The sequence below is a fragment of the Giraffa tippelskirchi genome, chromosome 3, assembly GCF_054371585.1.
Source record: "Giraffa tippelskirchi isolate mGirTip1 chromosome 3, T2T-mGirTip1v1.2.pri, whole genome shotgun sequence".
Lineage (NCBI taxonomy): Eukaryota > Metazoa > Chordata > Mammalia > Artiodactyla > Giraffidae > Giraffa > Giraffa tippelskirchi.
Window position 1 is genome coordinate 50,106,719 of NC_137277.1, and position 26,988 is coordinate 50,133,706.

Genomic DNA, 26,988 nt, shown 5'->3' on the forward strand with positions numbered 1-26,988 from the left:
ATTTCAAATATTTGTAAGGCAAAAGCATAGAGCAAGCCTGGCCCATCAGTAAAATTTAACCTCAGAGAGAAATCAAAAGGGAACTTTTTGCATCTATTACATTAAAATGAAAACTTATTTATATATCAATTGATAGGCTTGATGTTTTTGAAGAAAATGTGTCACTTTCATTTTCAAAAACAGATCTTTTCCTTTGTATTATCTGTTATAAAGGCTCCTTGGGCCTAGAATGAGAAATATATCATGTTTTGTTACAAAAACTGCCAAAACAAAAAACTCAAAAACACACACACAAGAAGAGGATATTGCTGAAGAAATTACTTCTTAGAATCTGAGTGGAGTTGAAAAGAACAGTTACTGGCTGGCAGACTCTAACTGAGGTCAAGCACATAATTTACAATGGCTTGTTCTCAAAGAAACAAAGTATGTAAAATTCATTTCTGCTTATTATCTTTGTATGTTTGCAAGCCAGAAAAGGAAACAACCCTTTTCAGTTTGCTGCTGGGACTTTGCCTCTACCCCAGCTAGTCTTGCGCATGACCGTAGATCTAAGGCCCATAAGAGATTTTCTGATTCTGTATGAAAACAGATGAAAATGTGTATTAGTATAGTGGCACCAGACTTGGAGCAAATTGGTTTTCATTTTTATTTTTTTCAAGGAAATGCATGGTATTCTTGCTGCATTCTTAAGTTACCTCTTGGTAAATGCTGAGGAAACACTCTCAGGCTCATCATACCCATATTCACCCAGATGTTAGACTGCTGTGTCCGAGTGGCAGGCTGCTGTCGTAGGAAGAGAAGATAGCGAGGAAACAATTCCAGTTCTGGGATTTCTGTCTTGCTATTTTTGATCACCTGTTGTTTTAAAAGATATGAAGTGATCACTATAAAATAAATAAAACCTGCCATTTTTCACCTAATTTCTGAGATTTACTTCCAAACTGAAATGTTCAAAATGTTCACTGCCTATATTTCAGAAGGTCACCAGTTTATATAACATGGGTTTATAGGCCCTCAGGCTCCTGCATCTAAGTCCATTTTCCAGGATTAGGATTCCTGGTGGGTATTTTCGCCCCTTCATTTAAAAGCAAGTAACATCAATATTAAGAGGAAAAAAACCTTAAATATTATCTACAATTCTAGTACTCTCACACAAGAACTCTTTTCACTTTTACTTATTTTAGAGGACAAATTCTTAGGAATGGAGTCACAAGTGAAAAAGTACAGGATTATTCATCAATCTTGCCTGGGGAGTGCCAAGGACAGAAAAGCCTGGAGGGCTACAGTCCATAGGGTCACAAAAGTTGGACAAGACTAAAATCACTGAGCACACATGCATTCATGTCATTAGCTACATAAGTTATATTGCCACCCAAAATGCAGCAATTTACAGTATTCCCAGAAATATATGAATGTATTACTTTCATAAAGCCTTATCACTGGACATGACTTTAATTTCTTTCATACATATAAAGAATATTTTAAATGTACTTTAAATTTTATTTCTTGTATTAGTAGTGAGAACAAAAATGTTTCCATGTAAAAATTTACTATCTATGTTTTCTTTAACTGGACTGATCATATATTTTTTTGTCTATGATTAAAACAACTAAATTGGATGTACTAAACTGAAAGTCACATGGTTGACACAGCCCTCACGAGCTCCAGAACACAGGCTCAGTAGTGTGGCACATGGACTTATAGTTCATCAGTGGCATGTGGGATATTCCTGGACCAGGGATTGAACCCATGTCCTCTGCATTGGCAGGTGGATTCTCAACCATTGGGCCACCAGGGAAGTCCTCAAACTCTCTAAAACATAAAATCTTATAGAATCTTTAACAACCTCAAGTAATTGGGCTTTCATTTTCTTTTGCTTTAGAAATCAATGTATTCTCCAAAAGAGCATTTTTTAATATCAAGAGGGGGCAGATAAAAACAATGATATAAACCAAACCTTTACGACTATTTCTTTCAAGTATTCTGCATGTTCTGATGTGCTACAGTATACTATAAAAGCTCCACTTGTAAGCTTTATCAACTACTATTTAAATAATAAGCAGTAAACGGAGCTTTTCCCAACAGTAAAGACCACTGCAGAAAAACAAAAGTCTCTCCATTTCTTCTAGAGAGTCACTGAGAGCTACAAAGCCAACAGTTAAATTTTCTTAGGATTTCAGTTTAACTGTGATTTGGGGAAATTCTGTACCTGTAATTATCAAGCTACATAGAAAACATACTTAGGCAGAATCTGAACTGATAATGAAGTAACTTTTATAATGTGTAGCTTACTTTCCAAGATAAGTAATTTTGTGAGCAAATTACAGATCAACAAATTCTTATACATTCATGCATAATCAAACATATATACATATTTATTTACATTTTAATTATTGTCTATAAACTAATTGAACTACCACTGGATAACAATAAATGCAATTCCATTTACAGGAATTTATCTTAAAGAGATCATCACATGCTGGAGAAGAGAATATTCACCAGAAAATTGTTTTAAATGATGAAAATCTAATGCAAACTAAATGTCCATCTGTGGTGATTGGTTAATAAATTATGAGTTATTAACCTAGAAAGTTATCAATAACATCTATCTTAGATTGAAAATAATTATAAGACAGCAAGCATAATATGATTCAATTTCATAAAATTATTTATACATATTGTATATGAATAGGCACAGAGGTATGTTTGGGAAGATGTACACTGAAACGTTGATAGTAATTACTTCTTAAGGAGTAGGATATGGCTTTTATTTTCTTTGTTCTTTTTTACATCGCTCAATTTGTTATTGAGCTTGTTCAAAAGAATTAAAGTTATTTTTTTTTAAAAATGGTGTGATTTATGTAAACATGTCGATGAAAGTATTTATTTTTAACCTTGCTGTGGCAAATATATTTAGTATTCTTTAATGTGGAGCACCATACTTGAAATGTTTTCACAGCAATTTTTCCTGAAATCAGGCAAATTATCATATTTGGAGGTGAAAAAATATTGTCAAACCAGCAAATGAAGCTTTAATGTAGTAAAATGGTAGCTTAAATAATATTTATCTGATATCAATGTTAAAAAGCATGACCTTTTGTGAGGCTTTGAAAAAACTCATTTAATAATTATAATGATGATGACAGCAGCAACAGGCAAAATTTGCTACTGACCATTACTATAACTCAGATGCTGTGCTAATCATATGCATTATTTACTTATCAAAACAAGTCTAATGTGGTAGATACTATTGTTAACTCCATTTTACAGATGAGGAAACTAAGATTTAGAGATTAAAACACTGATGCTTTTGAACTGTGGTATTGGGGAAGATTCTTGAGAGTCCCTTGGACTGCAAGGATATCAAATCAATAAATCCTAAAGGAAATTAGTCCTGAAGCCACCTGATGCGAAGAACTGACTCATTGGAAAAGACCTTGATGCTGGGAAAGACTGGAAGGCAGGAGGAGAAGGGACAGAGGATGAGATGGTTGGATGGCATCATCGACTCGATGAACATGAGTTTGAGTAAGCTCCGGGAATTGGTAAAGGACAGGGAAGCCTGGCATACTGCAGTCCATGGGGTCACAAAGAGTTGGACACAACTGAGCAACCGAACTGAACTGAACTGAGTCCAGGCAGACTCTAAAATATCAAACTGCATCTATCTATCCATCCATCCATCAAACATCTATCCAATTATCACAATGATTCTCTTACAGATACAGAATATTGGATAAAGCAGGAAAGTCCCAGAAATTAAGTGACTGATTAATTCAAGGACTACCCCAAACTCCAATAAATAAATAATATGTATGCATATACATCTATGTATATTCATATTTACATGTAACTACCTAGGAGTTCTGTTGACAAATATAGTAAAAACCTTTTGGGGCCAACAAATACAAACCCTAAATTCCTGATTAAGATTTAAACATAATTTTTGTAAACATAATTATTAATAACAAAATCATTATTAAAATTATAGACTAAGGATATACAGCAGAGTTTTACTCTTTTTGGAAGTGATCTAACTTACTGTATTTTATCTATGTAAAACCTTCCTGGTATAAAAAAGTTCTAGTTTGTACATTATATAAGGGAGAGTGTTTTTTGATATAGCAAAAGAATCTTCTTATAAAGTATTTTACTGCATCAATAATGTAAAGAGTATTCAAGGCAATGAATACTGCTGCTTACTCTATAAGCAAAACAAATGATGCTGTAGAGTTAACTAATATTTTGATATTACACACTCCAAGCCCTTTAAATTACTTCAGAGCATTTTACTTATGCTCTAAATGACTCATTCTATTAATGGTCACAATCAGAATTCACCGGCTTTGAATTCTTATTATCATCTATTGTGATCTTGTTATGTCCCGCCTTCAAAAAGACAAACCACAAAAATCCACAACAGCTAAGTGGATGTCTGTGTGGCTAATGGGAATAACAGTTTTAGAAATAACATCTGCACTACTTTCTCTATATTCGCTGAACGTCTTGGCACTGGCTCTCAGACTTCTGCTCCAGTCTAAGTTCTGCATTATCTTAATGTTTGTGTTTATGAGGATGACTTATTTAATTGCCTAGCCTCATAATTCCTTGTCTCTATTTAGTCCAGTGATCCTCCACTTTATATAAGTGGCCCATTTCCAAATGAATATCATTTTGTGGTTAGTACCTAATACAGTGCTCAATAAATGTATGAGTAAATGAATGAATGAACATAAGAGAACCCAAAATTTATTCAACTAATTTGAACAGATATTGAATGCTCTATCATGGTTAAGAACTAATTTGTGGATAGTGAGGTTCATATAGTAAATTAATAGAAGACCCTATTATAAATGCTTCTTATATAAGGCAATATTGGCTGTACTTACAGGTCTAGGTAGGGCCAAGTTTGCTCCATACCAATGATAAAGTGCTCTCCATACAGGTTCTGGGACCATCTCATAATCTCTTCCATGGATCAGCTGTGGGGTTCGTTTTAATCGTCCTCCTTCTAGTGTTAATGATGTAGCCTTAGAAAAAATGGAATGTAAATGTTGACTTTTTTTTTGGCCCCACCTCTTGACTCGTGGGATCTTATTTCCCGACCAGGGATGGAACCCAGGCCCACAGCAGTGAAAGCTCGGAGTCCTAACCACTGGACTGTTGGGGAATTCCCTCAAATGCTGGATTTTTAAAATTAGTCTCTTGTGTTTTAACAAAACCTAGATACAGGAAAATAAACACATGTCACTACTCAGTGTCACATTACTAGAAAAAAAAAGAATTTTCTAAAAGGTTTTTATTTTGAATTTTCAAAATAAACTATTTAAAAAAGGAAACTCAAGGTAAATCATTTGAAAGATAATCACTGGAACATATGAAAATTTAAGGATAGCTTTCATAGACTTCTTTCCAACAGTAGAAAGTATTATTATTTTTTTAAAAAACTTTTTTCACATACATATGAAACTATATTTTCATAGTAGCTGTTCTAAGTAAGAAAAATAACATTTCCAAAGATCACTAAACTGAGTCTATGCAGGTAGTAAGTCATAAAATACTCTGACAGAAACATTTCTATCTACAACAGGTTAATAAAATGAATCACAAACATTTTCTGTGTGCTGAAATCTTCAGAATGAAATTTATTAGTAATTTGAAAGAGATGTCAAATTACTTACCTTTACTGGTTCTTGAGTTACTAGTGGCTGGTTATCAATAGCCCCTGGCTTCTGAGGATTGAGGTGCAGCAAAATATTCCCATTGGCTCCTAGTAAACACTGGTTGTTATTGTCAGAAGTGTTATGTTGTCGAGCAAAGCACATATCTGTTCCTGGTGTGGCAGAATACAGAAAGCCTGTAAGGACAAAGAAGATGGAATCTCTGTTTTATTATACATGAAATAGGCTTGAAGATATGAACTCAATGTCCATGTATTAGGTTAATGCTATTATTCTGTGGACATATCAGTACAGTGTTAGATTCTGTAATTGTGTAGAAGACACAGAGGTATTCCTTTCTAGAAAATACCTAGAATAACACTAGGTAGAATAGAAGTTTTTAAAGCTATTATCAAATGAACATTTGGCCAGACTCCTAGAATATCTAATAATTCACAAGAATTCTATGTCCTCTGATAGGAAAGGAAGAAATATGGCCAAGTAGCTGGACTCTCCCATATCTTTCCTTAATTCTCTTCTGCCTGCAAAGGTTCTTAGTAGATAAGGGTGATAACAAGTCTCTAAACCAAAGAGCAGGAGCTAAAACAAGAACGCCAATAGGAGAATGGAGAATGCTAGGACAGAAGAAACTGTTCCCTAATAAATCTATTTGAAAGGAAGGCATGGATGTTACAACAGAAAAATACATACAGGAAAATGATTGATAATGATTTAAGAGTTGTGAATCTGAATGGTATCTTAAGGTATTTCAACTCTCAACTACATGTTAATCTCTGGTGAACATTCTAGTCATCAACCACTTTTAACCTTCTACTTGTGGTGCTCCTCAGCATGTGGACAGCACAGAGCTGAGCTGTGTGCAGAGTGAGCATATATCAAAAAGGACCCGAGGGAGGGTGAAGAAACAGTGAAAAGCTGATCAAAGACAGCACTTTTAGGACTGCTGAGTGATCTCTGTAATAACATCAGATGGGGAAAGAGAGTGCCGAAGAATTGATGCTTTTGAACTGTGGTGTGGAGAAAACTCTTGAGAGAGTCCCTTGGACAGCAAGGAGATCAAACCAGTCAATCCTAAAGGAAGTCAGTCCTGAATACTCATTGAAAGGACTCATGCTGAAGCTGAAGCTCCAATACTTCGGCCACCTGATGCAAAGAACTGTCTCATTGGAAATGACCCTGATGCTGGGAAAGATTGAAGGCAGGAGGAGAGGGGGACAACAGAGGATGGGATGATTGGATGGCATCACCGACTCCATGGACATGAGCTTGAGCAAGCTCTGGGGGTTGGTGATGGAGAGGGAAGCCTGGCGTTGCAGTCCACGCAGTTGCAAAGAGTCAGACATGACTGAGCGACTAAACTGAATGAGATTCTACAAGGAGTTCTGTAGAGAAAACGCTAGCTCTGTTCAATTTGCCTTCTTGCTCCACAGAAAAGGGAGAAGAAAAATCTCAAAGATGAAACAACAGAATAAGATTGAGAGTCCTTCCACTGTACCAGCAGAATAACAGGAATCAACTAAATTTATTTGGGCCAAAATATAGCAAAGCACCTTCCACATAAGTGTAAAACTACTAAGTTTTAGGTAGGTATCAACAACCAAAGGGGATTATGGGCAATATTATCAATTCTTTCTAAATATGTTGACAAAATAACTCCCAAATTCCAGCCTGGAATGTCTGAATCTGATATGAGGATGCATTTGATCCAATGAAGGTGTGCTATGGTTAAAGTTCTGGAGATAAAAATTTAGATTTTCTTCAAAAATGTCTTCTCTAATCTAAATTTATTGACAAAATGATTTAATAACAATATGGAAAGATTGACTTAATCAATGAAAACTGTGAAAATATTTTCAAATTGAGAGATTAATGACGTAGAATATAGAAGAGTTCCTCTTTGTAAAGATACTAATACATTCAAGAATCTGTTAAGACTATTTCATTCAAAACCTGTTTCTGTAAATGGAAGCCTGATGCCTATATCCCACTAAGCATACTCTCTGACAAATTGTACCACTTTAAGAAATGACCCTGCCTAAACCTCATGGAAAATAAGTCATACTTACCACTGCCAGCAGTTTCTGAGGCTTCAGATGCACTAGAAACGTTGTCTGAAAATTTTTCTTCTGTGGTGTTCACATAACTTGGGCTGCCTCCTACAATTCTATCTTCACTCTGCTCTATAGGATGTACTATTGTTCCAAATGGATATTTTCCTCCATTAAGCACAGATGATGGCTCAATCACAACAGGGCTGGCATCCTAAAAATCATGAAGTCAGAAATTAAGAGGTAAAATTCAATAATCTGACAATTATGCAGCCTTCAAAAATTAATCCCCCAACTGTCTACTGTTTCTAATTCTCCTGCAGCTGGCTATGGCACTTAAAACATTTGGAAGTATAACTGAGTTTTAATTTCTTCAAAGAGGAATAGTATATATGAGTAAAACTGGTAAGGTAGAATGGTAACAGACTGCAAGCGACCCTGTGCCATATAAAGTAGTTTAGACTTTATTCTGTTGAAAGTTGAAAATCATGGAAGGTTTTAATCGATATTAAAAAGCTAAATAATATTTATTCTTTTATTATTCAAGATTACATTGTTATTATAGAAAATATAGAAAAACATGAAGAAACTAAATATCACAAGTACTCAGATTCCATCATTTAGCATTAACTATAGTTGACATTTTGATGTGTTTCCTTTATTTTTTGTGAGAGAACATATACACATATCTATAAAAAATACATGTGGGGAATATGGTTAGAGTTAAGGGCAGGGTACTGACTTACCAGCTATTCAGCCTTTCATAAAATAAACTTATAAGCCTCTGTTTCTTTATGGGTAAAAACTAAGATATTAGTATCTCAGAGTTATATGAAGATTGCATGAGTGACACGGGTAAAGTGCCTGGCATTTAGTAAATGTGAACCATTGTTCTGGTTGTTGACAGAAAACACACTTTAAATATCGCATGTTGCTTCTTTTTCTTTCACTTGACATTATATTGACAGGATTTTTCTGTGAGAGGCTTTTAAATAGGGGATAGCATAATCCAGTTTATAACTCTATAGTGTGCAAAAAGCAGGCAGAAAGTGAAAATTGAGACACAAGTTGTTGAAAGTGAAATCGCTCAGTCGTGTCTGACTCTGCGACCCCATGGACTGCAGCCTACCATGCTCCTCCATCCATGGGATTTTCCAGGCAAGAGTACTGGAGTGGGTTGCCATTTCCTTCTCCAGAGGATCTTCCCGACCCAGGGATCGACCCCTGGGTTCAATCAGACGCTTTACTGTCTGAGCTACCAGGAAAGTCCTTATGTAGCATAAGGAGAGAACAATATTGAGAGGATAGGTGGCAGAAGAATCTAGGAAGGTTAATGAGTCTGAATGACCAGAGAAAAATCAGGAGAGGTAGCTTCCCAGGTGGCACTAGTGGTAAAGAATCTGCCTGCCAATGCAGGAGATGCAGACTCAATCCCTCTGTCGGTCGGGAAGATGCCCTGGAGGAGGAAAATGGCAACCCACTCCAGTATCCTTGCCTGAAAAATTCCATGGAAGAGGAGCCTGGCTGACTACATACAGTACACGGGGTCAAAAAGAGTCGGACACGTATGAGTGACTAAACATACACACAGAGCCCTAGAAGCAGAGGCAGCTAGCATAGAACTTATTTTCTACTAAGCTTATTTGTGAGGGGAAAAAAAAATCAGCAAAAAAACACATAGAAAAACAGAGAGAGCTAAGATTACAGAGAAGCAGAAGAGAAGGTGCTATGAGAATATGTATCTGTGAGTGCCTTTAAAAGATCAGGATATTTTTAAGTGAAGGTCAAGAGAAAGACTAAAGGTGCTAACCAGCAGAACAAGATCTCAGAGGCATCTGAGGAGACAGATAGCATGGCTAGAGGAACTCAAGTGGTATTCAGTAAACAGTGACATAGATTTTAGTAGATGAAACTGATCAATGGATGCAGGTTTTGAAGGCACCACTTAGAAAGTAACTAACTGAAACTTTAGAAAAACATCAAATTTAAAACATAAACTCCAAGTCACAGCATAGTAATAGCACAGTGGAAGCTTTAGATTCTTTTAATGCAATTATAGCATCCCTGTGAAGTTGCTCGGTAGTGTCCGACTCTTTGTGATCCCATGGACTGTAGCCTACCAGGCTCCTCTGTGCATGGAATTTTCCAGGCAAGAGTACTGGAGTGGGTTGCCATTTCCTTCTCTAGAGGATCTTCCCGACCCAGGGACCAAACCTGGGTCTCCTGCATTGCAGGCAGATGCTTTACCATCTGAGCCACAAAGTGAAGTCGCTCAGTCGTGTCTGACTCTTAGCAACCCCGTGGACTGTAGCCTACCAGGCTCCTCCGTCCATGGGATTTTCCAGGCAAGAGTACTGGAGTGGGGTGCCATTGCCTTCTCCGTGCTAAGGTGCAGTCATGCATATTAGCTCCAAAGGCACAGGCACATTTATCAAACAAACTAATATGCTAGCAAGAGGAATTTAGATTAAAATACTCTTTATCATGGATAATCTTATAGGGTGCCATCGTTCGGGGGGGCATGTCGATTCAAGTTGTTTTTTTTTTTTCTTTTTTTTTTTTTCGATTCAAGTTTTAAATTGATCTGTTTGGGAAAAGATCAGGGAAGGCCTTCTGCCTAAGTCACAGAAATTAGGGAGAGGTCTATTATAGCAAGCACCAGAAAGATAGATGTCATCTTCAAGGTGAGCATCGAGGCAGCCTTTTTGAAACCCCTGAGGCCTGAGTTGCATTGCTCGTCAGGTCTTCTCCTCATGACCTTGTCATGGGTGGGATCTCGTGAGCTGGCTCCCGGCACCCCTCCCTCCTCCTGAGGAGCCTTTCCAGATTTGCTAGATGTTCGTGTCTCCATATCTTGTCATTTTCTTCAACTCCAGTAAACCCCATAAGGATCTTCCAGTTAATTTCTGGAAACTAATGTCAGATTGCACAAGTTCTTATTGATGGCACCTTTCCTGATGAACCCCACAAAATTTCTATTTGACAAATAAGTGTTGCTCTAATGTCACTGGTGAATGTGAAAAAGTGGATCTTCAGACCACAACAAAGTTCCCTAAGCTTCTCCTTTCTCAAACAGGAAGACATTAGGCACTGGCATTCATGTCAAACAAGGAAGATTTAAGCCATAACAGGAAACGCCATTCAAAAACTGTTCTTCTCACATTGCGTGCTCCGTGGAGGACCCTGCCATCACCCGAATCTGAACCACAAGGGAAGCCCTAATTTTAGCCTAAACAAGGAGACATTATATCAATATTTTATTAGATGTTTTTTGCCTCTTTGATCTGTAAGCCAGGTGAACGCTATCAATTTGTAGATTCTTCAAAAGCCAGTTCTGAAGAAATTACAGTGATTTAATCAAAAGAGTGGCAAGAAGAATGAGAATAAAACCTAGATTTCTTTCTACATACTAATTAACTCTACTGAACCAAAAAAAGTTAAACTGTTAAAACTTTGTTAAAACTTCAAATAATTCAGAAGCACACAGATTCATATTCTTTATTACAAATCCAAACGTTAGAATCTTCTATTAATTAACTTTCTTAAAATATGTGAAAGGTAGCAGATTATGTTGGGTTTTAAATAACTCGACTTCACTGTGAAAAAATTATTCCCTATTCAATTCTCTTCCAGTCCTTTGATTACTTTGAGGAAAGGGTCTCAGTTTGGTGTTAATCTCAGTTTGGTGTTAATGTCCTAACTGAATACTTTATATGCCAATCTAATACTTGATAATTTCTCTTTTTAACAGAGAACAGGCCTCAGTATCAGTCTTCAAAAAGCAACATTACTTGAAATTTAATATATTTTATTTCCATTAAGTTTATCTTTATTTTGATCTTCTATTTCTGGAATGTGACACTGATTTTCTATTTAAGATAGTGACATAAAGTTTCCTTTGAAAATAAGATATATTTATTTACATAAAAATGATAAAGTTATTTATATAAATGTAACTAAGAAAATAATAGTATGGAAATTATATGGTAAAAAAATGGTGACCACAGTATATAAATGATTAAAAACTAGCAATCTACATTAAGTATGGATTTTGGGCCATCAGTATTTTAAATTCAACTATTAACTAAAGAAGTCATAATTGTATGGACAACAAAACAATAGAATCACACTGACCTATGGCTTGTGAATTGGGCCTGAGTATTTAGTTTAAATTATTAATCATATGTTTGGACTTCAGTTTGTAGACTTCTCGGCAATTCATTAAAGAAAATATTGATCTTCTCACAGCTTTTCTGACCGCGTTCATACTGACAAAATGCATTCCACTTAAATTAGGTTTCAAAAGAAAATTTTCAGTATACAAAAACCACTTATTTAAATTAATTCAATCCCTTTCTCCAATTATGCTTTATAAATGTATTTGCTCAGGAATTTTTTTTTAAAGCTTTCTATGTGATTCTGCTATGCAATCAGAATTGCTAACCACTGTCCAAGTGAGAATTACAGTCTCATACTTTTGTTTTCATAATGTGCTATAAATACTAAGTATATAGTACCTGATTTCTTAGTGAATCTATTACTTGCTCTGGAACTTGCTTTTTAGAAAAGCAGGTTGGTCCTTAGCAAGCATCATATAGGTATTCATTTCTTTCACCTTCAAATCTTTTTCTAGGTTGGAGCATTTTATCACTGTCGAGTAGTCACACAAAGTCTGATGGGGCTAAAAATCTTATTTTAAATGTAGATAAATAGGAATCTTACTTACATATTTGACATATTCCTTCCACTGCTGCCACCACTGCATAGAGATGATAAACCAATTGTGTCCTGGTTGCAGACCATACCTGCTCTCTCGTTCTAACCATCCTCTACATACAAAAGAAATTCAGTACATCAAATGGTGTGTAAAACAGATGACCATACACCCACAAATTATCATTAGAAACTTTTCAAAGGAAAAGCATGAAACAGATATACTTGGGAAATGGCCACATATTAAATTAGTGAAACACTGATAAGCCAATTTCAGGAGTCATAATACCACTATTAAGCCTCCAACTGATGTTTCAAAAACAGCTTCACTGAGGAATAATTTAATATCATACAAGTTATCTGAATTAAGTGTAGAACTCAATGATTTTGGTAAATTTACAGACATGTGCAACCATTACCACAATCCAATTTTAGACATTTCAGATACCCTGAAGACATCTTATGCTTTATTTTTAGTCATTTTTTTAGTCAAATTACTGCCCTCAGCCTCATGACACTACTAGTTTATTTTCTATCTCTTAAAAAGTCACACAGTTATGCTTGACTCTTTGTGACCCCATGGACTGTGGCCCACACCAGTCTCCTCTACCCATGGAATTCTCCAGGCAAAAATAATGGGGGAGTGGATAGCCATTCCCTTCTCTAGGGGATCTTCCCAGGGATCTAACTCAGATCTCCTAGATTGCGAGTGGATTCTTTATTGTCTGAGTCACACACTCCTGATAGCAGTGTGTAACAATGCCTGTTCTCCCAGTACTGCCATCAGAGTGGCTTGTCAAAATTATTTTTTGTCAATCTGCAAAGGAGACAAATGATGTCTCAGGGTAGCTTTAGTCTGTACTTCTTTTATTATAAAGTCAATTTGATCCTTTCGTATGACGATGGACCATTATATAGCTTTTTTGTGAATTGTCTATTCATATCTTTTGCCCTTTTTTCTATACATTTTTTTCGGTATTTTTTTAACTTTGATTTTTAAGAGTTCTTTATATATTAGATATATTGTTGTATAGTCGTTAAATCGTGTCCGACTCTTTTGGGACCCCAGGGACTGTACCAGTCAGGCTCCTCTGTCCAAGGGATTTCCTAGGTGAGAATACTGAAGTGGGTTGCCATTTCTGAACATTTCACAATTTTAAAATGGGCAAGGGACTTAAATAAATAAGTGGAATGTTATAACACATGGTCTGTTGCATTGGATCTCTTTTACTTAGCATAATGTTTTTGAAGTTCATCTATGTTGGAGCAGATACCATTACTTTGTGCTTTTCTTTTATTACTACTGAGTAATATTCCATAGGGTGTTTGTGTATGTTTTGTTTATCTATCTAATACCTGATAATTTGCAACTGGCAAACTGTTTTCCAAAGTGGCTGCACCATTTAACTTCCCCATCAGTATTGTATGAGGATTCTAGTTGCTCCACATTCTCACTAACACTTGTTATTGTCTGTCTTTTCTATCACAAATCTATCTAGTGGGTGTGAAGTGGTATCACAATGTGATTTTAAAAACACTATTCTTATTGAGAAGAAATTCATATAACATAAGATGGTCTCTGCACATTCTTACTATACTAAATGCCACTGAATATTATATATGCTTTACAACGGTTAATTTTATGTTATGTCAACTTCTCCAAAACAATTTCATACACCACAGTTAAGCAGTTATTTTCTATTACTCCTTCTCCCTAGCCCTTGACAATCACCAATCTGCTTTCTATACTGATAGTTTAGTTTTACCTATTTTGGATATTTCATATAAATGGAATCGTATAATACGTCACCTCTTGTGTCTAGCTTCTTTCATTTGTGAGGTTCATCCATGTTGTATCACGTATCAGTACATCATTTCTTTTTATAGCTGAGTGATATTTCATGGCAAATATATACATTTTGTTTATCTATTCACCTTACTGATTGATATTTGGGCCGTTCTCACCTTATGGCTATTGTGAACAGTGCTAATAGGAAGATCTGGGTACAAGTATTTTAGTGCCTATTTTTAATTTTTTAGATAAATACCTAGAAGGGAATTGCTGAGTTATGTGGTAACTGCAATTTTGAGGAAATACCAACTTGTTTCCTGTAGCAGTTATACCATTTTACAAATTCTACCAGTGACACAATGAGAATCCCAAATTTTCTACATCATCACTGGAGAAGGAAATGGCATCCCACTCCAGTATTCTTGCCTAGAGAATCCCATAGCCAGAGGAGCCTGCTGGGCTGCTGTCTGTGAGGTTGCACAGAGTCAGACATGACTGACTTGACTTAGCAGCAGCAGCAGCTACATCATCATAAAATTTATTTTCCATTTAAAAATTATAAACATCCTCGTAGGTACAAAGTGGAATTTCATGTGGTTTTGAGTTGCATTTCCTTAATGACAAATGATTTTGAGCATCTTTTCAATTGCTGGACAACCATGTGTATATCACTTGTGTATATCATCTCTGGAGAAATGTGTATTGAAGTCCCTTACCCGTTTTAAAATTGAGTTATATTTTGGTTGTGAGTTGTAGGAGTTCTTTATATATTCTAGTTACTTGACTCTTGTCAGATCTATGATTTACAAATACTATGTCTCAGTCCATAGGTTTTCTTTTCAGTTTCTTGACAATGCCCTTTGAAGAACAAGTTTTTAATTTAGATGAAGCCATATTTACCTATTTTTTTCTTTTACTGCTTCTGTTCTAAGAGTCATATATAAGAATTCATTTCAAAATCCAAATCACTCTTGAAGAAATATTTTTTCGGGATATAGAATTCTTGGCTACAGTGTTTTTTTTCTTTCAGCGCTTTAAATCTTATGAAGGATACACATAGGTATCTTACTGCTATTACTGCTTTAAAAACTCTGTCCCTGGCTTTTGACAACCTAATGATAATGTGTCTTGATATGGATCTCTTCATTATCTTGAAGAGACAGCTCTATTCTCATGTTCACTGCAACATTATTCACAATAGCCAAGGTATGGAAACAATCCAAGTGTCCAAGAATGGATGAAAGGATAAAGAAAATGTGGTGTTTATGAATATATAAAATGGAATTTTATTCAGCCTTTCAAAATAAGAAATCATGTCTTTACAAAAACACACAGATGAAGCTTGAGGGTATTATTCTAAATGAAATAAGCCGGACAGAGAAAGACAAATACTGCATGGTATTCAAAAAAAAGTTGAATTCAGAAACAGAATAGAAAAGAGGCTGCCAGGAGCTGGGAGAGAGATTGGTAAAAAGGTACAAATTTTCATAAGATATGTGATGGTGATGGGTGCCTTACTTAACTCAGAGGGGGTAATTCTTTCAGAACACATACAATATACCAAGTCATCACATCTTACACTTTAAATATCTTAACCCAATCCCTTGGTTAGGAAGCTAATTTAATAAAAACACTTCATTATGTGATTTATTTGGAGAAACACGGTGCTACCATAAAGATTACATTAAAATGGAAACATACTGTTATCCAGTAACAATATATTTCAGATGTCAGAAATTATAACTATTTAATGAAAATATACACAGACTGTATCTATAAACTTACCTAATAATTTGTCCTTCCTCTTCTGGAGTAGCTGGTCGTAACCCCAGAACTATGTGACATACCTAGAGATAAAACAGTAAATTAAACTTCATTGGTGCCAATGACTGGACTATAGAATATTTCACATTCTCTATATAAGATCTACTCTCTAGATGGGAATCTAAACTAGCAAAAGTTTTTGGCTGATGAATTACCAATGATCCACTTGAGCAAATCTGAACTTTAAATTTTGTTTTTTTTTTAAAGAAATAAATCATTTCAATGGAAGCAATTTCCAAATCTCTGTGATGGGGCAGGGCGGGTGGGGGTGGGGGGGTGGGGGGGTGGGGAGGGTGGGAAGAGAGACAGAGAGAAAGGAAGAAAAGCGGAAAGAAAGGAAGGAAAAAACTACTTTTCAGAATGTTTCATTAACACTATATACCTTAATTATCTCACACAGAGAATATTATTTTCTTTCCTGAAATCTGAAGAGCATACTATGGCACTTGGGTAGAAAGATAAAGGGGAGATGAAAAGGATACCAGAAATGAAAGATAAAGGTAGCATTTTAACTTAAACAGCTCTAAGAAGAACATTAATGCTATGAGCACTAAATATGCTTTTAAAAAAAGAATTTATTTATTTATTTTTGGCTATGCTGGGCCTTTGTTGCTGCCCGGGCTTTTTCTAGCTGCAGTGAGCGAGGGGCTACTCTCTTATGCAGTGCACGGGCTTCTCACTGTGGGTGACTTTTCTTGTTGTGGAGCATGGCCTCTAGGGTGTGTGGGCTTCAGTAGTTGTGGCACGCAGAAACAGTAGCTGTGGCCCACAAGCTTAGTTGTTCCATGGCATGTGGAATCTTCCCAGACCAGAGATCGAACCTGTGTCTCCTGCATTGGCAGGCAAATTCTTTTTTTCTGGCAGGCAAATTCTTAACCACTGGATCACCATGGAAGTTCTAAGTATGCTTTTTAAGGCTCATTTTCTCCTCAATTTATTTGCCTTCTCTAAATCATTATAAAAGATGTGATTCCCCGCCCCCTCCAACATTTTATCATGAAAAATTTCAAAAATACAGAAAAGTTGAAAGAATTTTACACTGAACACCTCATACTCATTACCTAATTCTGAAATTAACATTTTGTTATACTTCATCTATCCATCCCTTAATTCATCTATTAAACCATCTTAATTTTTGCATGCATTTCAAAGTAAGTCATAGATATTAGTACAGCTCCCTGTAAATATATCAGCCTGCCTGTTTATAATTTTGTTTACCTTTTGAGGTAAAATTTACTTAACATTACACAAATTAGGTTTATGAGAAATATCCATTTATCAATAGTTTATTCTTTTATTGTTGAGACAATACTTTTTAAAAGTTTTTTAAATTGAAGTATAGTTGATTTATAATGTTGTGTTAGTTTCACATGTATAGCAAAGTGATAAAAGTGAGCAAAGTTCAGTGACTTTTCACAAAGTAAACACACCCATGTAACCTTCATCCAGTCAAGAAACAGAACATTGCTACCTCCCCCAAAGTTCCACTTTGAGTTCCTTCCCAGACACTACAGCACCCTTTGATGTATTCACTACCCTGAATTCCACTACCATGGATTGCTTTTTGTCTGCTTTTGAGTTTTCTGGTCCAGTATTTTCCATTCCATGTTATGTAAGATTCCTTGATGTGGTTGTGTGTAGCAGTAATATATTTATTTTTATTGCTTTAAGTTAAACCATGTGTATGCAAGTATCACCATTTACTTTTACATATTAATTGCTGACAGGTAGTTAGGTCATTTTCTGTTTGGGACTGTAATAAGAAGTGATTATAAGAACTTATTCCATGTCTTTTGGGGCTCAGATATACAAGTTTCTATAGAGTATATATAAAAACAGCCAATACTTGTAAGAATTTATATTCCTTCTGGCAATGTGAAAGAGTTACACTTTATTATCTTCAACAATGCTTCATTATCACTTCAAGGCTAACCATTCTAGTGGATGTCTAATGGTATTCCAAGTACAATTTTAATATGTATTTTTTTTAATATGTATTTTCATTATGACTAAAGAAGTTAGCCCCCTTTCATAATTATTAGCTATTTGGATATTCTCTTTTGTGAAGCACCCATTCAGGTTTTTTGTACATGTTACTATTAAGCTTCTGCCTTTTGTTTCCCATTGATTTTTGTTCTTTGTATGCCCTAGATGGGCTCCCCAGGTGGCGCTAGTGGTAAAAAACATGCCTGCCAATGCAGGGGATGTAACAGACATTGGTTTGATCCCTGGGTCAGGAAGATTCCCCTAGAGAAGAGCATGGCAACCCACTTCAGTATTCTTGTCTGGAGAGTTCCATGGACACAGGAACCTGGTGGGCTATAGTCCATGGGGTCAAAAAGAGTTGAACATGACTGAGCAACTAGCATACACATGCTCTATACACAAGTCTTTTGCTGGACACAAGTAAAGCAAATAAATTCTTATCATTTTCTTAATGGCATCTCTTGAAAAAAAAGAATTCTTAATTTTACTGATGTCCAACTTAAAACTTTTCTTTGTGCTTGGCGCTCTCTGTGTCCTGTTTAAGAACTCTTTGCCACCTCAAAGTCATTAAAATAGCTATGTTATTTTCTAGACACTTTATTTATTGTTTTACTTTCCAAATTTATTAGATTTATAATCCAGCTAAAATTACTTTTAAAAAATTTATTTATTTTTTACTGCAGGATAATTGCTTTACAATGCTGCACTGGCCTCCATTGTACAACAGTGTGAACCAGCCACATTAGTTGCTCAGTTGTGTCGGACTCTTTGCAGCCCCATAGACTGTAGCCCACCAGGCTCCTCTGTCCATGGAATTCTCCAGGCAAGAATACTGGAGTGGACAGCCATTCCCTTCTCCAGGGAATCTTTCTGACTCAGGGATCGAACCTGGGTCTCTTGCATCACAGGCAGATTCTTCACTGTCTAAGCCACCAGGGAAGCCCAAATCAGTCATAATTACACATATAGCCCTTCCATCCTACGCCTCCCTTCCTGCTCCCATCCCACCCTTATAGGTCACCACAGAGTACCAGGCTGAGCTCCCTGTGCTATACCGCAGCCTCCCACCAGTCATCTATTTTATACCTGACAGTGTATATATGTCAATGTTACTTTCTCAATCATCCTACCCTCTCCTTCCCCTGCTGTGGCACAATTCTGTTCTCTACATCTGCATCTCTATTGCTTCCCTGCAAATAGGTTCATCAGTGCTGTTTTTCTGGATTCCATATATATGTGTTAATATACAATATTTGTTTTTCTCTCACTTACTTCACTTTGTGTAACAGGGTCTAAAATTATTTTTCATGTAATGGGGTGAATAATGATGCATAGTTTTTCCCATAAGAATACTAATTAATCCAGTACCACTTACTGGAAAGACTACCCCTTCTTATCTGCAATGCAATGTCTTCTTTCTTATAAATCAAGTGATCACACCTACGTAGGTTTGTGTAAGAACTCTCAGTGTTGTTCCATTGGTTGGTCTAACTTGATGCAGACACTGTTGTAACACTGTTGCTACTGTATAAAAAGTTCTAATATCTGGTAATATAAATCCATTGCTTCTGAATTTCTTCTTTGCTGTATTTTTGACCCTCATACTTCCCTGTGTACTTAGAATCCTCTGGTCAAGTTCTACAAAATCACAATGACAACAATGAGCTTCTGGGGATTCTGATTTTGAGTGCACAAATCTTTAAGTCAACTGAAGGGGAACTGACACATTTAACACATTGAGCCTTCCAACCCATAAATATGGGTTATCTCCCTCTGTACTGGATTTTTATTACTGTTGTAATAAATTATCACAAAATTCATACCTTAAAACAACACAAATTTATTATCTTACAGTTATTCAGGTCAAAAGTAAGGTACAGATCTCCCCAGGCTAAAAAATGATGGCAACAGGGTGGTATTCCTTTCTGGAGGTCAAAGGAAGAATATGTTTCCTTCCGTTTTCCAATGTCTAAAATTCACCCACAATCCTATGCTCATGGCCCTTTCTCTATCTTCAAAGCTAGCAGATCTGCACCTCTCTAGCCCTACACTTCCAATTCCATCTCTTTTTCCCTGACCATAGCTGGGAAAGGTTTCCCACTTCTAAGGACTCGTGTGATTAGACTGGACCCATCTGGATAATTCAGGCCAATCTGTTTACACATATATTAAGTGAACATAAAGTTTTAAAAGCATGCCTAAATATGGGATAAAGTGAGCACGGTAAAATGTAATGCTAAAAGTTAGATGATGGGTAAACGGGTACTCAATGAAAAAATCTTTCAACTGTTTAATATAATGCTGGAAACACTGCCATACAGAAACAAATCTCAACCATATGCTTATTTATAAATTAGAATCACAGGAAAATACTGTCACTGCAAGTCCCTGATAAGCACGAGAAAATAGGCAAGGCAATACAAAAATTCACAATGCTTTGCTACCTGAGAACTACAGGATGACACAAATACAAACTCAAGTGGTCAAAATGTTTATATAATTAATTATGACTTAAAATTTGAGAATATTACTTTAAGTGAGATAAAAAAAGAGCTCATCAATTTTCATATTACCAAGTATTTTTGTTTACAGTAGTGATTTATATTACTTTTGTACATTTTTTATTTTCCAAAGCCATAAACTTAAATTCCTGTTGAAAATTGATAGTGGAGTAGCTGATTGATTTAAATGGATATTGTAAGTGTATCAGATTGCATATGCTTTAAATATACATTAGTTAGTAATTACCCAACAGGAAGAGTTCAGTTTCCATTTATTCTAACAGTTATGTCATAGACCTCTTTATTTATAATGGAAGATCATGATAAAGACAAAGATACCAAACTTTTCTGACTTTCACAGGGGTGCTTTTACAAAGAAAGGAAAATAAGGAGAATCTAAACTATCACTATTAAGTCAACTTACATATTTATGAAAAACTATGAAAAATGGAAACCATTAACTATTTTTTTAAATGGGAGCAAGAGAACTACTTTAACTGGGAAAACAGTTAAAATCTGGCTGCTCCTTCCTAGCAGCTATTCTTTCTTCCTTCTCCTTTGATCTTTTTTGGACCTTATAAAGAATTAGAAAAAAAAAAAAAGAAATAATTTTGCATGTAAGATAATCTCTTAAGTGGAAAGATTGCATATTTTGTGAAAAATTTACAGGTGCCTATTTATGAACCATCTCTGTTCCACGGCCTTATTAGGAGGGGTCTTTGAAGAAAAGAGCAATTATAATGGCTTTTACAATTTAAGTTATTCTCTGTGTCTACATTCTGCTCTGTCATGAGTTTTAAGATAAACATGATCAGTTATATTCCACTTTCCTAACTTCTCATGACTTTGAGAAACTTCAGTAGGCATTCATGCTTTATCTCACCACCTCATGCTTTATGTCACCATCTTTCAGGTGGTATACAGGATAATGTAGTTCTTTTTATAATACACGGTTTTGTAGCTTAGATGCAGTAACTACTACATAATGGAAAAGATGCAGAACTACTGGTATCACTGCCCTCTGTATCTGTCATTTACCTTAAACATACCTGGAAAAGTAGATTCAAAAATTCATTGGCAAGAACATTTTTCACACTCCAGATCTGATAGTCTTCTAGACTAAGATGACCCATCTGAAAGAGAAACAGTATTTTAAAAGATCTCATTTTAAGAATGCCCTCATTTTTTGAGTAAAATCTGGTTTATTAAACTTTTAATGATTATTTGTCTGAAAGAAATCCATCAATTTAAGGCAGGTGCTATCTGTTCATCTGAGAAATAGGCCAGCCAGGATAAGTTTAAAAGTAACCAAACTTCGTTAAAGTAGTCAATGGCAGTGAGGACAATTTATCACCAACCATCTTCCTTCAACAATACCTGGGAAATAACTCACATTATCTTCTGGTTCAAAGGTTACCTATGGAACCTGCAAAAGGCCCCAGGTAGGGAAAATGAAGTATTTGCTAATTTTGAAAGCATTTTTACAGACTCTGGATTATGTGTTTTGATTCTAATAATTTTCTAAGACCTCCTTCTTAGAAATATCTAGCAACTTTATCAGAGGTCTTAGAGACTGAAAAGAACTTAATAAAAATTAAAAATGAGTATCTATATTACATTTCCCTAAAAAACAATTTAATGCTACTCTTTTGAGTAAAACAATATTTTTTTTTGTTTCAAAGTGTACCAAAAATTACATTTTTCATACATTCTGTATGAAAATCACAGCAAGCTACAGGAGAAAACCTATTATAATACCCCTAACTAATAAATGTTGTCAAACTAAGTTCAGGAATTTATTCTTTGTAAAGTACATGCTTATTTCTATTACATAGTTATTCTGGGTGCTATTAAAGAACTCAGAAGAGACCTTTACCAATATTACTTTAGAAATTTTGTAAAAGAATGTATGTATCCAGATTAAGATAGTCATTTCCATCATCTCCTTCCCAGTTGAATCACTCATCTGCAAAACCACTGTTATAACACCTATTACCATTTGCTGGTTTTGTCTCCATTCTCCAACTTCATATAAATGGAATAATCATACAATGTGTTTTCATTTTTCCAGCGTTTCCTTTGCTCAGTACAAGGTTAGCCTTTCTATAACTTATTAAAATGGGAGAAATAAAGATTATAAGCTGTAGATGGCAAGGGTTGTGTTTACTTAATTTTTATAACATGTCTACCTTATAAAACATAAATGTTTTTATGTATTTAACACTTCAGTGGAGTTGTTTAAAGATGGAATGGGCTATGCTTGCTTTGACAGCACATATACTAAAATTGGAAATATGGAATGGGCTATCTTTAGAGACAACTTGGAGGGACTGTGACCACTGGTCCAAATAAGTACTTGGTTGAGACAATGTATGAGAGATTTAAATATGTACACAAGCTATATATACCGATTCAAAGTATGAGGTATTTTTAGAAAAAAAATCAGTCCCAGCTGGACTCACCTTTGTGGTGTCATGTGCATTCAATATGCCTTCTACAATGTCACACAGATCCATGTGTAATTCCTGTAAAAACAGAAACCCAAAGAAGTAATTAAAAAAAGCAGATATCATTTTTATTAGTCAATGACTAAGTACATGATGTTGGGCTTCCCTGGTGGCTCAGAGGTAAAGAATCTGCATGCCAATGCAGAAGACATGGGTTCAGTCCCTTGGTTGGGAAGATCCTATAGAGAAGAAAATGACCACCCACTTCAGTATTGGTGCCTGGGAAATCCTATGGACAGAGGAGCTTAGTCAGGCTACAGTCCATGGGGTTGCAAAAGAGTCAGACACAACTTAGCGACCAAACAACAATAACAAAAGTATATGATATTTTGGTCAAATATTTACAATACATTCAGTTTATTAAATTTTCTAAGGCAAATTCCCCTCCCAATTTTGTACTTTTAACTATAGATATTTTGAGTAGCATAATATAGCAACTAGAAGTCAGAGCAAATCCTTTATTCTTGATCTCTTTAAAAATTTTTTTCACTCCATTTTCCTGTTGGCGTGAAGTTTACATGCACCAAAATGTATACAATCAGAATTTACCGGGATATCATCGGTGCGGTTGTCCTTCCAGACTTCTAAGAGTGCAACCACCATGTTTCTCAGTTCAACCCTGGAGAGAACTCCATCACGGTCAACATCAAACACCTTGAAGCAAACTAAACAAAAGAAACTCTTTTGGAGGGAAGTCACTTTTATATTCTGAAGTACAATACATATTACTAGAAGCTCCCCTAGTAAAATTAATAAGTTTCTCAAGCAAGTATATTCTGGATTAAGTTCTCATCTGGAGCGGACTATGTCATGGAAGTCCTCTCAACTTGTAGGGCTTCTTGCACACATTTCTAAGTCTCTCTCTCCAAATGATTAGCCAGGCTGGAGAACCCTATCCTTTCCCCAAATCTAGAGCTAAATTCCTTATAAACTGAAAAATATTAATAAGAGCCAAGTTACTATACATTACCTTGCAGATTTTGAGGTGGTAATTCAAGCCTTTAATTTCCAATATTTATAACTGATCATTTCAGAGTTGATTCTCACAATGCTGAAAATATTCCATCTACATTAAGAATCAACAACAAGCTGGTACATTTGGCCCTCCATACCCATGGGTTCCACATTCCCAGATTCAACCACAAAACAAAAATGTATAAAAATTAAAAAAAAAAAAAACTTCAGAAAGTTCCCAAGAGTAAAACTTGAATTTGCCACACACTGGCAACTATTTACATAGCATCTACATTGTATTTACAACTATTTACATTGCATTAGGTATTATAAGTAACCTAGAGATGATTTAAAGTACCTAAGAATATGTACGTAGGTTATATGCAAACACTATGCCATTTTATATAAGGACTTGAGTATTCATGGATTTTGGTGTCCGAGGGGGTCCCAGAACCAACTCCCAGCTGATACTGAGAGAGAACCATACAAAGATTTTCCCTCTCCAGTGTAATTAAAGGCACATTCAATTTTTTTTTTTTTTTGCCAAAAAACAAGTTCAACTCTTCAATTTTTTGTTTATATACAACAGGCTAACAATTAGAAATACTAACATTTGCTAATTAACATCAAATGAATCACTCTAGCTTATTAACTTGCACTAGCAAAAACCAATTTTTTAAGGCAATAATAACCTCAACTGAGAAGCAAAGATGTCAATCTTTTTATTTAGTATTTGAACTTTAATGGAAACAAATAATCTATCATAAACTCACGTTGGAATAATGGTATACCATACCAAAGAAGAAAAAAGAAATCTAACAAGTAGCATATCCAAAATAGGCAACATTTGTGAAACTGTATTTTTGAAAGACACAGAGATAATGACTTTTGCAAATATATTAGAATTAGATTCCAATTAAATGTAAACTGTTACATTTTCTCAAATATGGTTAAGATTTATTAAAGTAATACACTAATGCTTATAAATTAAGGCATAACATTTTTAGCTAGGTTTAAAAGACTTTTAGTATTTAATAAAATTGTGTTTTGATCATAAATTTCATTTTGTTAATAAAATATTAATATATAGAAGTGACAGAAAATAAATTATAATTCAAGTCATGTAAGACACAAAATTTTCTATACAGACTACCAGAAAATATTTTCTAAATGCTTCACGTTTTCAAAGATATCATGATCGATGTAGTTCATTTATTATGAACTGTACCTTCATTTGGAAAATCAACCCCGTTAATAATGACAAAGATTCCAAATCATTCCACAGTTAAAAAAACAAAAAAAAAGATGACTAAATCCTTACAGTGACCTCACTAGAACTTCAACATAGATATTTGCCAAAGTAATGAAAATTTAAGCCTTAATCCACAGATGATTTCTACATGAATGAATGCTGATCTTTTTCTCCGTATCATTTGCAAATTTTGTGACAATGTTTAACACACTCACATTTTTGTCTTTCAGCCAGAGGTCCTCTGCAACAGGCTGATAACCCACAGGATATCTCCTTAAAATCTATGTGATTGTCACGATTTTCATCAAAAGCATTAAACAAACCTGTAAAATAGGAAAAGACAACATAAATCAGAACCACAAATTTCCTAATATTAATGACATGTTTATGAAAGGAGGCATGACTTTTTCCCATAAACTACTGAATTAAAAATAAAAGTTTATGAGTAGTTCCTACTGTCTCAGGAAGTATTTTTTTTTCCTGGTATAATTATAAAACTTCACTTTTTAACGGAAAATACATTACTATCATTTAGTGTTTGGTTCTGTTTGCCTGCCTGTCTCTATCTTATATCAAACCCTATAGCTAAAAATGACTATAGTATGTAAAAAATAAAAACAAATTTAAAAAATTAAGAACTGAAGAAAAAAAAAAAGCCAGAGACCACAACTATCCTTATTTGGAAAGAATGAGAAGAAAAAGGAAAAAAGAAGAAAAGTTGAACTGCATATCAAAGATATACTGTGCTGTTATTAATAAGCTGTATTAAGCTCTTTCATGAGGCAAAGAAAAATAATACACTATAAGAGAAAGAAATTCTGTATTGCAGTCTTCTTTGTGCTACTTAATTTATAAATATTTTAAATTTCAGAAATAAAAGGGAATTTATAATATAATCTTGTGGTTTTCAAACTTTTTATAAAACATAGAAATGAAATAATTTTGTTTTCAAATAAAATGACTTATCACTTTCTAGTTCTAAAAAGGTTAAAAACACAACTGCACCTCTGAAGTAGGTGATGTCCTATCTGTTCTGGTTCCCCTAACAGGTATTTCTGAAACACACTGGGAATGTGGAGAATACAGATAGTCTACAAGACTCTACTTCTGTGCCCTCAGTTTAAAGAGTAGGAAAATCAAAGCTAAGGAGGAGTTAAACGACTTGCCAAAAGAAAAGTTTAAAAAGGTCTGAACCAGAAGAAAAACCCAAGTATTCAGACTCCATATGTGGTTTTTGTGATATCACCCAACAACTATTCTTTACATTTCCATCTTTTTAAGTGATAGCAATGAGAAATTTAGGGCTAAGTGGGGACTATAGATATGCTCCAGTCCAGTGGTTTCCTAATCTTTTTTTTGGGTGGGGGAAGGAGTGATACTACAGTGGAACCTTTTTCTTTTTTTTTCATTTTTGCTGTGCCACGCACAGGATCCTACTTCTCAACCAGGAATTGAACCCAGGCCCTTGGCAGTGAAATCGAGGAGTCCTAACCGCTGGACCGTCAGGGAATTCCCCAGTGAACCTTCTTATGTGAAAGAAAAATTGTGAAGGTTCTCAAGCTGAGGAAGAGGTGGGGCTGTATGTGGAAGTCCAGAGCTTTCCTGCTTAGTGGCCACCTCCCTAATCCCAGCACTATAGGATTGAGTTTCTGAGGCACACATAGGAGTACAGTTTCATAACCACTGTCACGGTAAAAACATTTTATATGTGAGAATATACAGGTGAGAGG

At 35.2% G+C, this 26,988-nt stretch overlaps 1 protein-coding gene across 11 annotated transcripts in view; it reads right to left on the minus strand.

The window, feature by feature from the left end:
• USP32 (ubiquitin specific peptidase 32) overlaps positions 1 to 26,988 on the minus strand; it is a 244,980-nt gene that overhangs the window by 33,419 nt on the left and 184,573 nt on the right. For 7 of the 11 annotated variants that reach the window (XM_081584982.1, XM_081584983.1, XM_081584984.1 and 4 more), the window contains 10 exons: positions 25,474 to 25,581; positions 23,602 to 23,717; positions 23,008 to 23,070; positions 21,595 to 21,678; positions 16,020 to 16,081; positions 12,456 to 12,558; positions 7,748 to 7,943; positions 5,682 to 5,857; positions 4,890 to 5,030; positions 738 to 855 (listed from right to left, as the gene is read on the minus strand). In XM_081584982.1, the coding sequence (XP_081441108.1) occupies positions 738 to 855; positions 4,890 to 5,030; positions 5,682 to 5,857; positions 7,748 to 7,943; positions 12,456 to 12,558; positions 16,020 to 16,081; positions 21,595 to 21,678; positions 23,008 to 23,070; positions 23,602 to 23,717; positions 25,474 to 25,581 (1,167 nt within the window). Of the gene's footprint in view, positions 1 to 695; positions 856 to 4,889; positions 5,031 to 5,681; positions 5,858 to 7,747; positions 7,944 to 12,455; positions 12,559 to 16,019; positions 16,082 to 21,594; positions 21,679 to 23,007; positions 23,071 to 23,601; positions 23,718 to 25,473; positions 25,582 to 26,988 lie in introns of all 11 variants that reach the window. The other 4 variants (XM_081584979.1, XM_081584977.1, XM_081584978.1 and 1 more) reach the window with 1 other exon arrangement.